The 14,683-nt window shown below is 38.7% G+C and overlaps 2 protein-coding genes across 2 annotated transcripts in view; one reads left to right on the top strand and one right to left on the bottom strand.

Moving 5' to 3' along the window:
* LOC126947030 (60S ribosomal protein L7a-like) overlaps positions 1-14,683 on the top strand; it is a 428,366-nt gene that overhangs the window by 173,567 nt on the left and 240,116 nt on the right. The window lies entirely within an intron of this gene.
* Positions 1-14,683, bottom strand: part of COL6A5 (collagen type VI alpha 5 chain) — a 125,737-nt gene that overhangs the window by 84,107 nt on the left and 26,947 nt on the right. Inside the window, exons 4-7 of the mRNA XM_050777722.1 lie at positions 13,447-14,079; positions 7,206-7,766; positions 3,439-3,993; positions 810-1,385 (exon numbers count right to left, since the gene is read on the bottom strand). Of these exons, the coding sequence (XP_050633679.1) occupies positions 810-1,385; positions 3,439-3,993; positions 7,206-7,766; positions 13,447-14,079 (2,325 nt within the window). The remainder of the gene's footprint in view (positions 1-809; positions 1,386-3,438; positions 3,994-7,205; positions 7,767-13,446; positions 14,080-14,683) is intronic.

Below are 14,683 nucleotides of genomic sequence, written 5' to 3'. Positions count from 1 at the left end.
CAAAAGTTGGTTATTTCATTTGCCACATTGGGAGGACTGGGTCAATACACAAATCACAAGAATTCGGACCTTCCAATTAGGCACAGCAGCCCTTCCTGGGTTACTTATCAGTCTCTACTGCTTTTGAGACCACAAGTGGCAAATCTCACCCTGTCCTCACTCAAATGTGATGTCACCAGCCTACCAACTTCGGTGGTAGCTGGTAATCATCTCAGTTCCCTTCCCTCCCTGTTTCTCAGCCAGCTTCCATTACCCCACATTCAACTCTCATATCCTGCCCTCTATACTGGTGGCACCTACACAGAAAAGCACACCAGACCACTTGAATTTTGATGTCTCTCTAGAATGCCTATGATCCCATTTAGAGGGCCTGGATCTTTGAAGACAAAAGTCTATCCATTTAAACCATGAAACTTTCCACTTGAGTTTGGCCTGAAACTGATGTCCAGTGGCTGCACTGAGACCATTAACCAAATGGAGCACGATAAGCAGCCATTACATGGGGTAAGGTGAATACGACCCTAAGAAGAATTTCTTTCCGCCAGAAAAAGACAACAGAATAGCAAAATGCCAGGGAATGCATCTGGAACTTTCCTGTATAATCTCTTCAGTGCATGCTGTGGTGGGAAGGAATCTTTGGGATCTTGTTCAATCAACCCATTTCTTTTAGAGATGAGAAAACTGATAGCCTGAGCAGAGAAATATTCAGTCCATAACATCCAGGCAATCGGAGACCTGAGACTTATGATTTATTTTTTGTTTAAATTTTTATTGCTACCCCCATAGAAACTTTAAAAGTAACAACTTACCTTCTGGTGCTTCAGTACACATACTTTCTTGAACAAGTGTGAAAACATCTTTCAGTTTATCAAAATTATCTACATAGATAGTATTGTTTTTATTCCCTGCCATACCCTCAAGTTCCTTTTGGTTGGCCTTTCCTACACCCACTGCAAGGATGGTGATGCCCTTGTCTCTCAGTTCTGATGCTGTGTCATTGAGCTGATCATGGTCATGAGATTTCCCATCAGTGATGACAATCAGCATCTGCTTCACATTTTCCTTGATGCGGCTGCCATGCTCCTCTGTAAACAGGGCATTTGCATGCTTGAGAGCCTTGGCAGTGTAGGTGCTCCCTCCAGTGTCCCTGCGCATCCTCAGATTTTCAATTATTGCTGATCTGTTCGAGTACGTATTAAGGTAGAAAAGGATGTTAGGTTGGTCAGAGTATTTGAGGGCTCCAAACTGAACTCCGTTTCTGCCAACATCTGCTTTCTTCACCAGATGGATAGTTAGGTTAATCATGTGATCTTGATATTGTTTTTTTATACTACCTGAATGATCCAGCACAAACACAACGTCTAGTCCTGTAATCCTTTTACAATCTGAAAGAAGACGAAAACAGAAGTCACAAACTTTCCACAGTGCATTCTACGCAGGGTGCTGAGAAGGGAAGCGAACTAGCATTTGCCGTGAGTCTACTATGTGTCAGACACTACATCTTACTTAGTTCTTAGAGATGGCTGCTGCCATTTTATAGAAAAAAAAAAAAAAAAGGCCAAGGCTCAGAGAAGTGCAACTTGCCTATGTCATGACTCCAAGGACATTTGTACCCTATCTATATCACTCCAGGATCAGTGGTCCTTATGCCACACCACCCTATTTTGCTATATCTCATTAGGACATGTAACGTCTTTTACTAAGCAGGCTTTCAACTGAAAGGCAATGTTAGAAGCTAGTTCAATGTCAATGTAATGGTAAGACATACTGATGTTTGCCAAACTGACCTGCTATTGTGGAAAGCTCAGGAGCTCACTGTATAACTTGGTGGTTTTACCCTACTCCCTCTGGCTCCAGGTATCTTTGGACCCTCGGGTATGCAAACCATCCCTGTGTATCATGTCTCTCTGCGGTTATTTATGCTTTTCTCCCTGACGTTTTGAATTAGAACTCAGAAAGGATTGGCCCCAAGTAGAAGGAGAGCAAAAACTCCTATCACTTCTTCCCTGACCCCAAACCGTCCTCCACATTATAAGACAAGTGACTGTTTTGGCCAGCTTTCCAACGTGTGGACTCTTTCCCCACTCTTTTCCTTCCCTCAATAACTTACGCGCATGTATTCCAAAGATTTGCTTTCTCCACTTTCCACCTGCCTAGCTAATTGTCAACTCTTATTTCTAATAATAAAGTCTCAAATTTTTTAAGTTTCTGATACTGTGAATATCCCCAGGTTGTATCTGTAAAACCCTTGGTCAATGACCCACTCAGAACTGGTGACTAGCCATGACCTGATACTTAGGAGACAATCTAATGCATGAGTCAGATGAATTTCAGGTTATGCTGTAGACAAGGCCTCCACATTTACATTAATCAAAATGAAGAAATGCCAAGAAGAGCCTTGCAGGTTTCAAAGTTGAAGCTATAGCCTTTAGGTACACCTCCCAACATTATCAAGAGTTTTGGAAGCACTGCCACCTTTGGGGGAAGAAAAAAATTCCAATTAAGCAGTTACCAAGGAAACTTTAGAACTATCACCTAACACTTACGTGTTTATAAGACATTTTGTTAAGTTTCTGGAAATTCCACATGCACAATTTTGACGAATAAAGTCCAATGAAAATCTCTATGTTGCCAGAGGAACAACACAAAACAAACTTACTCTGGTTTGTTTTCTTAGTTGTATCCAAAACACAGAAAATAGCACATGATAGATTTTAAAACATAGGTGTTTTAGTCTATGTGTGGATTGAGAGAAAGCTCTCATTCAAAAGACATTAAAATTGATAGGCTCAAACTGAAGGTTGTGCAGTACAATTTTAAAAGCACTACAATTTGTAAGAATACAATGATGACCCCAAGTAATCAGAAAAGTGACAAATTACAATTTTCCAAAGGGATGGATACATGAACAGACAAATATAAAATATCCAGTTGATAGAGGTTAAGAATAATAATGTGAAGTAATGAAAATAAACTATCTTTAAAATACCCAGGGTTTTCTTGGTGGGTGGTGCTTAGGATACTAGATAAAATTTAACTAAAAGAAAGACAAAATTGTATTTCTAGTTATTTTCTGCTTAACAATGGCTATAGATAGCCAAGAAACAATTCTAGAAAATAATTTGGGATTCAAAACTGGCTCTGGAAAATCCAGGTGTGTGGGTATTAAACATTTGGAAGTTTAAAGTAAAATTCTGGGATCTTTTTGGAATATACTTGAAGTCACCAATGCCATACTAACTTGTGCCAAACTAGACGCCAAAATTGTCAGTCTGAAACATCCCTGGAGGTCACAGCCATTTTAATATAACATAAAGAAGACTAAAACTTAACATTTAAGTCCAGGTGGAGGCCAGGGCCAGAGTGCCATATACTATTTCTCATTATAAAGTCAACAGCTCACATCCTTGAGTCCTGACAGATAACAGGGGCACTTACCATGGAGAGCACACACACGAAAGACAAGTTTCCTTTCTAGTGCCTTCAGATGATCGAAGTTCTCAACGTGAAAAACTAGGCTGCCATCCCCACTGATCTCTTCTAGCTGAGATCTATTGGCATTGTATACTCCTACAGAGAAGATGGTCACATTTTTGCCCCGAAGAATTCTAGCAGGATCTCTCACATAATCCCGAGCTACTCCATCTGTGATGAGGATGAGAAACTTTTTGGCCCCCAAACGGGCCCCCTTGGAGTGGGTGAAGTATTGACCTACAAAATTTAGTGCCTTTCCAGTTAAAGTGCCTTTATTGATGAGAGACATTCTATCTATTGCATCAGAAATTTCTTGCCGTGTAAAGTATCTATTGAGCTGGAACTCTTCCTTAGTTGTATCACTGAACTGAACAACGCCAATCTGGGTTTTGTCTGCACCAATTTGAATCTTAGTTAACAGGTTTTTCATGAAGATTTTCATTTTCCTAAAATTTTCATTTCCTATACTCCAAGAACTGTCCACCAGAAACATGATGTCAGCCTTCATGTCTTCACATCCTGCATGTTACAAAAAAAAAAAAAAAAGGATCAGAAATAACCAGGTTGGAATGGTTCTCACAAAGTGGCATTAAGGCAGAAACAAATGCATTAATGAGGAAACATTGAAAGTTAACTGAAGCAACTGTTGTTACGTTTGAAAATTGTATTTGCTTCTTTAGTAGAAGCTGGTTGACTAGAACCCTGAAGCAGAAATGCAACTTCCAAAATGTGTATTCATTCATTCATGCATGCATGCATAACTCATTTATTCATATTTAATTCATTAATTCATAATTTTGAGGTGTATAAAATGCCAAGCATCCAGCCATGTGTTAAGGATGCAGTAGTGATACAAAAAAGGAACCAGAGCCAAAGCAATCAATTCCTTGCACTCATAGTACGAACACTCCAGGGTTTTATGTATATTCTGGAGAAACACAATTTCAAATAATTTTTAAACAGCATTATTTTCTGGGATAATTCTAAGTGATTTCATAAACACTATAAATCAATATTAGAAATTGAAGAAAAAGTTTTTACTAGAGATAAGTGCTTCAGTAAGCACATACTCATTCAACATGGACTGTTTCTTTATACATAAACTTTAGACAGCCTGATTGGAAATGAACATATACATATGTATATATATACACACAGATACATACACACAAATGTATGTACATTCATTGTTCTATATATAATACAGACATATGTACATATATAAAACCAATTTCTATAATCTATTAAAAACAGTATTAATTCATGATACATATGTTTTGCATATATATATGTAAATATATTATCTTTAGCATATATCTTTTTAGTCTTAATCTCTTTTTCTATCTGTAATCTCTGCCTTCCTCTTACAGTTTCTCCCTCAACACTCTGAAGTCTATCCCATACTTCCTGAAAATAAACACAGCATCAGCCATATATTTAAAAAATGAAAAGATGTTAACTATTACTTAATAAAGTGTAAGGTCACATTCTGATCCACCAGGAGGACTACACCACCGTTTTAAGATTCAAGCTGCCTCAGAACCATCTTGAAAGTCATGAGAGGAGAAATTGCTGAAGATGTTTGTGGCCTTGATAGAGTGGTCTTGACCACTGTGGTGAAGTGTGGAAGATTCCCTTCCATGTAACACATAAAAAAGAAATAGGCTTTTACATACAGTTTAGTATTCACAGGATCTACCTCCTGGTATCTATTTGTGACAGAAACTACTTCATGTCCCTGAATATCTATCTTTCCATTCTTCTATGTTAATAAAATTTTAGATAGGCAGATGATTGTCCATCTAAAGATTGTATTTCCCAGCCTGCTTTGAAGCTAGCTGTGGCATTGTGTCTAAGTTTTAACCAAAAGGTATGAGCAAAAGTGATCTGGCCACTTCTGGGTCTTACGTTAAAACAGTTGAGCGTGGTAGGCTCCCTTGGTCCTTTCTCCCTTTCCATGGACAGGAGGTGATAAGAACTGGATCTTCAGTTTTGACTAAAGATGGAAGCTATGTGTTGAGGATGGAATAGCCTCTCTACTAAACCTGGACTATTCACCCTAAACTATGATGTAAGAGAAAAATAATATTCTGTGCTGTGTAATCTGGGGTCTTTTCGCTATTGCAGCTTAACCTGCACCCTATTAATACACTGTGCCTCACTCCATCTGCATCTGCTCTGAGACTCATTAGTGTTTTTCTAGCTCTGGAAGCTTTGGTTCCTTTGTTTTCCTGCTTCTCTGATAACCATTTTACGACTCATTTCCTTGTCCACAACTTATCTTCTCCTCCAGGCATGATAGTGCTCAGTTTGACTACTTCAACTGCAACTACCTGAAGTGCAAGGGATATATTGTACCTCCCTAGATTCGTCCAGGACCTTCTCCCTTGAAAGGATCTGAGATACAACCTACTTTATGCTTCCTCGAATCCTTTTACTTTTCTTAGCATCAACTCCAGGAAACATTGGGGAATCTTTTATTCTTGCACTCTTTCTAAGACATCCTAAAGATCCAACTCTGTTACTGTCCATAACAGGGAGAAAAATGAACAAAGTTGTTACTTACTTAGGATTTTGTTATTAATGCTATTTATTTGCTTACTTATTTTTTATTTTTGTTTTTTAGTGGCTCAGAGAAAATTCAAACACGTTTTCACTTTAGTAAGTTCAAATAAGTGAGAATTCTCTTCCTTTCCTCATCGATGAACACCTTAACTACTTTCTGCAACAGCTAACTGTTGTGTAGCGCTTACTATGTTCCAGGCACTCCTCTAACTGCTCCATGTGTGTTATCACCATTAGGCTTCACAATAAGCCTACAAACAAAGAAACCAAGGCAAGTAGACAGTAATTTATTCAAGGTCATGGCTAATCAGTGATAAAGCTAGAGTGTGAACCTTGACTCTGACTCTAGCATCTTTCCTCTTTACCAGTAAATTAATGTGCTTCTCAGCAGGCAATATTTTCATGTGCTAATACCAGCAATCAACACATACCATCTTAACTAATAAGCAGTGTAAGTGGCCATTATTAATAATAGAAATAACAAACAACGAGATATGGAAATTTGCAAATTGTTTCTCCTAATTTTGGTACTTAATCTCTAATTAGAACAAAAATGCAAATATGTGTTTTCGTTATAAATAAAAATGAACAATTATTACATATATACTTGATATGCATTTAATATAAAAATAATGGTTGGCATTTATGGTGCTAACCTATAAGGATTCTCTGATGTAGGCATTATCCTTATTTTATAAATGACAATGTTCCAGGCTCAAGTGGAAGTATGTGAGACAAACCCTAAGCTATCTAGAGCCAAAGTCCATTTTCCTTCCACTGTACCCAACTGTGCACACACAAACACTGTACTTCCCCCGTACTCATCTGTGTATGCACATACATAAACACACACACACCTCACATGCAGAATAGAATCTTTTTCACTTCACAGTAGTGGGCTTTGTCAAGGCCCCAACATTCTTAGCAATTTTCCCACTTATGACTTCCAAGATGGCCTTGGGGCAACTGTTTATAGAGGGATTCTCCAGTCTTGGCATTTAGTTTAAAAGTGAAGGGCTGAATCACTCCATGGTGATAAAGGAAGCTAGCAAAATGTTATCCAGACAGCTAGTCACATCAGGCCTTGTCTCAGCCTTAATTTAGCCATTAATCTGCCTAAAGCAATTGATGAAATGTGGAGAATAAAGCTTTTTTGTTTTGCTTACCTTTTTCAGTGCAGATTTCACGAACAACTTCATTTTTTATGCTTTTCAAAGCATCAAAGTTCTGCCCAAAGCGAACCCTTTCTTCTTTCCCAGCAATTTCTTGCAGTTCTATTTTATTAGCTGCCCCAATGCCAACTGCGTGAATGGTGATTTGCTCAGCCCTTAGTCTCTTAGCAGGTTCCACGACTCTGTCCATGGACATCCCATCAGTCAACACAATGAGGTAACAGGGAACCTTGCTCATTCTATCCTTACTTCCATTTTTTATTATTTGTAGTATGTAATCCAGAGCTTTCCCAGTATAAGTTCTACCAGTTAGTTGCTTAATGTTAAAAATAGCCTTTCTTAAGCCAATATCATTAGAATAGTCACTGATATAAAATTCTACTTCTGCATTATCTGAATACTGCACAACTCCAACTCGGACTTTGTCTGGGCCAATGCTAAACATTTCTGTCACTTCCAACATAAATCTCTTGATTTGCTCAAACTCTTTCTCCTGGATGCTGCTTGAGCCATCAATGAGGAAATGGATATCAGCCTCTTTGGTATCCACACAGCCTGGAAAACAAAGTGCATTCTCTGTAAATTAGAGAACGTAGAGAGAACTTTGCAAGAGGGTTTGTGAAGTAACGTGAGGTTGAGGCATTTCTAAAGAACGAAGACTTCATTTTTGCATACAGCCTGCACACTTCATTAAGCACACTCATGCCCATTTTCTCCTTTGAAATGTACAACAACCTTGTGAGAAAATTGAAACAGGGAAAAACGTAGTGGTTTGTCTAAGGTCACATAACCAGTAAATTAAAGAGTAAAGACCAAATTCCCGAGACTCAAGGCTCCAAGTTAAATAGTTTTTCTAGCATTGACACCTGCCTTCTTAGACAGTTTATGTCCTATCATTTCTTGAAAAAAGGCATGGGATTGACGACCTTCTACTCTTACTTCACCAATAATCTTTTTTTCCCAGAGCAACTAGAACAAGATATTTAAAGCTAAACTTAGATCACATTGTTCTTCCTCTTAAATGATCTATCATTGCATTTGGAACTTAAAAACTAAAACTTGGCCTTATCTTGTCTCCTGCTTTTCTGACCCTATTTCCAGCAATTCTTCATCTCACTCACTGTGCTCCAACCACATTGGGCTTCATTCTGTTTTCAGAACGTGTCCCTGGGTCTTTGCACGTACCCTCCTCTCTTCTTGAAATATTCTTTCCCCAAAATATTCACATGGCTGCTTCCTTCTCATCATGGATGTTATCAAGTCATCTCTTAAAAAAGGTCTTCACTTCTCCCTATCTAAAGCACACCTGTCATTGTCTATCTTCTTACAGTGTTTATTTTCTTTATGTTACTTTCTGAAGTCACCTTCTTCATTTGTTCATGAGCATGGCCTGTTTCTTATCGCAGAATGTAATCCATGAGGACAAAGACTTTGTTTATTTCTCTGCTTCTGCCCAATAGGCCTGGCATATCATAGGAGTTCGATTTGTTTTTTTTAATAAAAGACTTCTCAATGTTCCTTCCTTTGTTAAGCTGAATCTATGAAAAACTACTTTTGCTTTCTTAGCAGTCTGTTTACTACTTTATGTAGTCATTCGTAGAAACTGGGTAAGAGAAATAACATATTTTCAAAGTTTTTGGCTGTGTGTGTCATTATCTGGTTTTCTTGACAGCTCTTAGGTAATTTATAGCTATTGACACTACTTCAGCCCACAGCAGTTGCTCCTTAGGAAATCGGATATACTGAAAAGAAATCTGACCCTGAGAAATGAACTATAAAATCAATACATAAAGCATTAGGGCAAAGATAAGTGGTTATCTGCAGAAGACAGGATTGATTCCAGGCCAACAAAACTTGAAAGTAACCAGAATGCATTAATTTATACATCTAATAAAGAAGAATTAAGTCTTGAGCAAAAGAAAGGTAGTGGTGATCAGCAATGAGGGAGAGAGAAATGTAAGTAGGTAACTGCAGCAATGCCCATCCATCCCTGCCTAGGGCTGTGCTATCTTATACACTAGCCACTAGTCACACGTTGCCATTGAAATGTAAATCTAAACTATCCAACATCAAATAAAATTAAAAGTCATCTCCTTGAGTACACTACCTACATTTCAAGTGCTTAACAGCTCCATATAACTAGCAGCTACCTTATTAGACAGCATAGATAGAGAATATTTCTATCACTACAAAATTTCAATTAAACAGTGCCAAAGAATGTGTCCCTTGGCTCAAGGCCTCACCTGTGCATTCATATATACAGATATATATAAAAAAAATAGATGTATGTATTTAATTTTAAAGTAGAAACATCTGCCCAATTGAATGCTACTAAACATTTCAATTATAAAACTACAATAACTCTCTTGTTCTGATTCCACAACCCCACGCAGACTTTTGATTACAATTTAGCTTCTAATTTGGCATGTCTATAGGGAGAGAATGTACCACTTGGAAGATGTGAATGTCCAAGCCCCTGGGCATTGGTAGCTCTCATTTTTACGTAGAGAATTGTCATTCTTTTTCCATACATCAGTCTCTTGAGTTTGATTAATGTGAATTTAGCCTTGATTTAATGAAGTTTTATGGAATAAAAATTGAATACTTACTATGTGTCAGATGTAGTGGATATAGCAGTGACTAAGCCAGATATAGAGTTTTCTCTGAGCGTTGATCATTCTGAAATTGCAAAGCTGGCCACCACACTCTAGACCACAGGAACATCACTAAGGTGGTAGGTCTTAAATGTTGCTAGCCTGAATTCATTAGGGAGCTCACTAAAATGCATGGGCCCAGGCCCTACCCTCAGAGACCAATCCAGTAGTTTTAGAGTGATGCTTGGGCAACTGAATTATTAACAAGCTCCTCAAAAGACTCTAAGTTTACAACAGACACTGTTGGTGTTTTTGCCTATATTTTCTCAAATCTCTTACCATTTTTATGCAAACTGGCTGCTGGTGCTTTGCTTTCACTCCCAATAGCAAATGCTATATCTGGGGTGAGCTGCCCCTGAGTTTCTGGAAACTTCTTTGCCTGGCACTTGAACCAGAAGTGTCCAGAAATTTACATTCCCTGCACGTGCTTAAATGTAAATTCTCCAGTTACATATTTTTTTTTCCTTGCCTGGGACAACTCTGATGTTTGATATACACTATCTCTAGAATGACACCATGGAATTGAGCTAACATTACTATCCATGGGACTTTTCTTGTTGTCCTTTCCTTCCTATTCCCATTTCCTCATTTTCCTACCAATTTCCTTTTTTTTTTTTCCTGGTTACGCTTCCTAATATATCAATTTCATGTGAATTGTTTCCTGGCATCTGCTTCTGAGGAGCCCAACCTAAGTCAGGTACCAACATTTTAAAACAACTGGATTACTAAGGAGTTACATAGTGAGGCCTTGTACCCTAGCTTTGGTCCCACATCATCCCATTTACAATTTCTGTAATGACAATAATAGTTTTTTGTGGCATCACTGCAAACTCCTGAGAGAGACTATGCCACACATCCCTTCTATGCCCTAATACCAGTATTGCATTGAAGCTGGTCTGGTTTGGAAAATTTTACGCCTTTAATGGAAAAAGACAGGGTCTCTGACACATTAGCTCAGTCTGCCTACCTCTGGACTTATTGTGAAACAGAAAAAAAATCTTCCTTTCCATTTTGGTTTCTTCTGTGGTTTGCTATGCCTATACTGTTCAATATGAACTAGACACACCTGGCTATTAAAAGTTTCAATTAGGAGCAGCTGGAACATATGGTTCATCTCACTGGGGAAAATGTGGTCAGCTGCTGCAGCCCGACCAGCGAGAGCTTCCAGATAACTCCCACCCCAATACTGCGCTTTAAGAAACAGGCACACCAGGAGATCATATCCCACACCTAGCGCAGCAGTCTGTGATCTTGAGGCTTAAGTATAAACAAAAGCTCAAATGGGGACAGGGCACAGTAAACTCCAGTATCTGAGAAGGGACAGACTCCCTGCTTGCCTGGAAGCATTTTCTCTGCAGCCTCTGCTGCTGAACCCAGGCAAACAGGGTCTGGAGTGGACCTCAAGCAATCTCCAACAGCAGCTGAGGGTCCTGACTGTTAGAAGGGACTTATCAAACAGGAAGGACACCTACACCAAAACCCCATCAGTACATCTCCAAAGACGGATTAAAACCACAAAAGATGGCAAAGGAAAATCGCCACATTGAAAGAGATGAAAAACCATGACACGAGAAATACGTGACAAATGCACAAGCTTCAGTAACTGAAGTCACATTGGAAGAAAAGTATCAGCGATTGAGGATCAAATGAATGAAATGAAGCGAGAAGAGCATGTACAAGAAGTATGGGATTTGTAAAAAGAGCTCAGAAAAAAACTATAGGCAGATTCCCCACAAAGAATCTTAACTAGAAGATCCTTCACAAAGTTGAAATGGAAAAAATAAGGGCAGCCATAGAGAAAAAGGTCGGGTTACCCAAAAAAATAGGATCAAAATGTCAGATAATAACCATGATTGTGCATAAAAATACAGGTAAAAGGATGTCCCTGCAAGACTTTTACAAAAACAAAACATTGGCCTATATATCCAACAATTTAAGATATGTTTTTTTAAATATGGTATATCTATTATATGGAATATTTTTCTCAACCTAAAGGAATTGTTTCAAAAGAATATTTAAGGAAACAGACAAACGATCATAATATCAAGATGATGGAAAAGTGGGTAAGGCAGATATTACTAGTTATCGCCAATATCCATTTTCTCCTTCTTTACACCAATTGAACTGCCAGTTTTAACCTAGGTGCTTGGCTTCCCCAAATAAAGGTCACATTTCCCAGCTCCCATTTTCATAACTTAGGTGTGACATATGACCAAGTGCTGGCCAATGGGATGTAAGCAGAAATGGTACACATAACTTTCAGGAGCATCCTTGAAGAAAAGGTGAAGAGGCCTGCCCCTTTTTTCTTTCCTTTTGTCTTTCTTGCTTTCTGGATGTGAGGGTGATGCCTGGAGCCATTATTTTGGACAACGATCCTAGGAATTAAGCCCACGAACAGCAAAAAATAATGTGGAAAAAGACAGGGTCTCTGACACTGTGGTATACCAGACTAGCTCAGTCTGCCTACCTCTGGACTTACTTGTGAAACAGAAAAAATAATCTTACCCTGTTTCAATCACTGTAATTTTGGTTTCTTCTGTGGTTACACCCAAATATAGTTGTAACTAATAAAAGTTACCCAACTCTCTATGCCTATACTGTTCAGTATGACATTCAACATAGTGTTGGAAGTTCTGGCTAGAGCAATCAGGCAAGAGAAAGAAATCAAGGGTATTCAGTTAGGAAAAGAAGAAGTCAAATTGTCCCTGTTTGCAGATGACATGATTGTATATTTAGAAAACCCCATTGTCTCAGCCCAAAATCTCCCAACTTCAGCAAAGTCTCAGGATACAAAATTAATGTGCAAAAATCACAAGCATTCTTATACACTAATTGCTTCAATGAGAATAAATATACCTAGGAATCCAACAAACACGGGATTGTAAGGACCTTTCAAGACACACCTGGCTATTAAAAGTTAAAATGAATTAAAACTACATGACATTTAAAATTCAGTTCCTCCATCACACTAGTCACATTTCAAGCGCTCAGTAGCCACATGTGGCTGGTGGCTGACCTAGTGGACAGCGCAGATAAAGAACATTTCCAGCATCACAGAAAGGTCTGTTGGACAGCACTGATATATACAATGTGATATCATTTTTTAAAACTCTGTGTTTGTCTGTGTGTGCATGAATGAAAGGAAGACAGAGAGGTAGAGAGGGGTGGAGGGATGGGAGAAGGGAGGGAGAGAAAGAGAGAGGGATGGAAGAGACTAAAGACAACATGAAAAGTATTAACGGTTTTATCTGAAGATAGAATTACAGGTGATTCTATTTTCTTCTGTATGTCAAGCCATACTATTATGGTATTTTATAATTAACATATATATTTTACATTTTATTGAGGTATGATTTACATGTTATAAAATTGATCTCTTGTAAGTGTATTGTTCGATGATTTTGATAAATGCTTGAAGTTGTATGGGCATCACCATAATCCAGCTTTAGAACATTCCCACAACTCCTGAAAGTTCCTTTATCCAATTACAGTTGATCCTTACTGCCCTCCCCCCACCCGCTCAGTCCTAGGTAACCACTTATATTACTTTTATAATTAGAAAAGTATTTTTAAAAACATACCAGTTTTATCAAGATTCCTTTGTTCAGCATAAGTAGAAATTTGGGACCATATTTCATTCTGGAGTTTTTTCAGGAACTTTGTACTATAAGTTTCTAAGTCTGCATAGGACTTCAGCATGGAAATTGTCTGTTCTGGAGGGTAAGACACTATTTCTTCTAACTGGGTATTGTTAGCCCCTTGGATGCTCAAGGCAAACATTGTAACATCTTCCAGCCGAAGGTTCAGTGCAGCATCATGCACCTTATCATCTGATGGTCTGTGGGTGACCAGGACTGCAATCTGAGGCACTCCCTGTGCTCTTCTGCTGCCATATGACTCTGAGAAGCCATCTCTTCTCATGTGCTCAATGGCAGCCCCTGTATTGGATTTCCCAACTTGGATGGAAAGATTCTTGATTTGCTGCTTAAATTCAGATTGGGTTGTGCTTGATTTAAGAAAAGAAATAGTCTTGGCACTACTGCTGTAACTTATCAGTCCAAGTCGCATGCAATTTTCCTTCACATCCATGGAGCTGGTAATGTTCTCCAGGAAGGTCTGAAGATGCCTTAAATTTCCTCTGGTCCCAAGTGACTCATCCACCAGGAACACGAGGTCAGCAAGTGAGTCTTTCTGACAGGATATGGGGAAGGGAACTATAGAGAGAGAAAAAGTGTGAGGATTATGTTGTATATACCACTGGCCCAGAGAGAGAAAGGTACTTTTTACATTGTTAAGCACATTAGCTAGGATAGAGGTAGTCATGATGGATGTAGACAGCATTGTTTTCTTTTAGTGAACAAAAGATCAAAATTCTAAATAAGACTTACAAGGTCGTTGACTTCAAAAGCTTTCCATGTGCTGTTCCCTCTGTCTGAAGAATGCTTCTGACCAATTTCCCTACCACATCCCATGACCACCACCACTATTATCTCCATGACCACCATCACCACTGGTATGATCACCACCACCACTGCCATCACTTCCACCTCCACCACCACCACCACCACCACCATTGCCGCCACTACCTTCACTACTAGTGAATTGAAGGAATCACCATGTCCACCATCACCGCTACCTTTCCCACTGCCACCACCACTCTCAAGAACTGGGATGCAGCGATGAGTTAGCAGAAATATCTCTGACCACGGGAAGTTCACATTCTCTGGGGAGGGCAGATAACTAGATTGTATTATTTCACATAGTAATAAGTGCTACCAAGGAAATAAAACAGGTGACTTGACTGACTACACTGTCGCT

Source organism: Macaca thibetana, chromosome 2 (assembly GCF_024542745.1).
Source record: "Macaca thibetana thibetana isolate TM-01 chromosome 2, ASM2454274v1, whole genome shotgun sequence".
NCBI lineage: Eukaryota > Metazoa > Chordata > Mammalia > Primates > Cercopithecidae > Macaca > Macaca thibetana.
The sequence above is the reverse complement of the archived record's forward strand: the minus strand, read 5'-3'. Positions and strand labels throughout refer to the sequence as shown.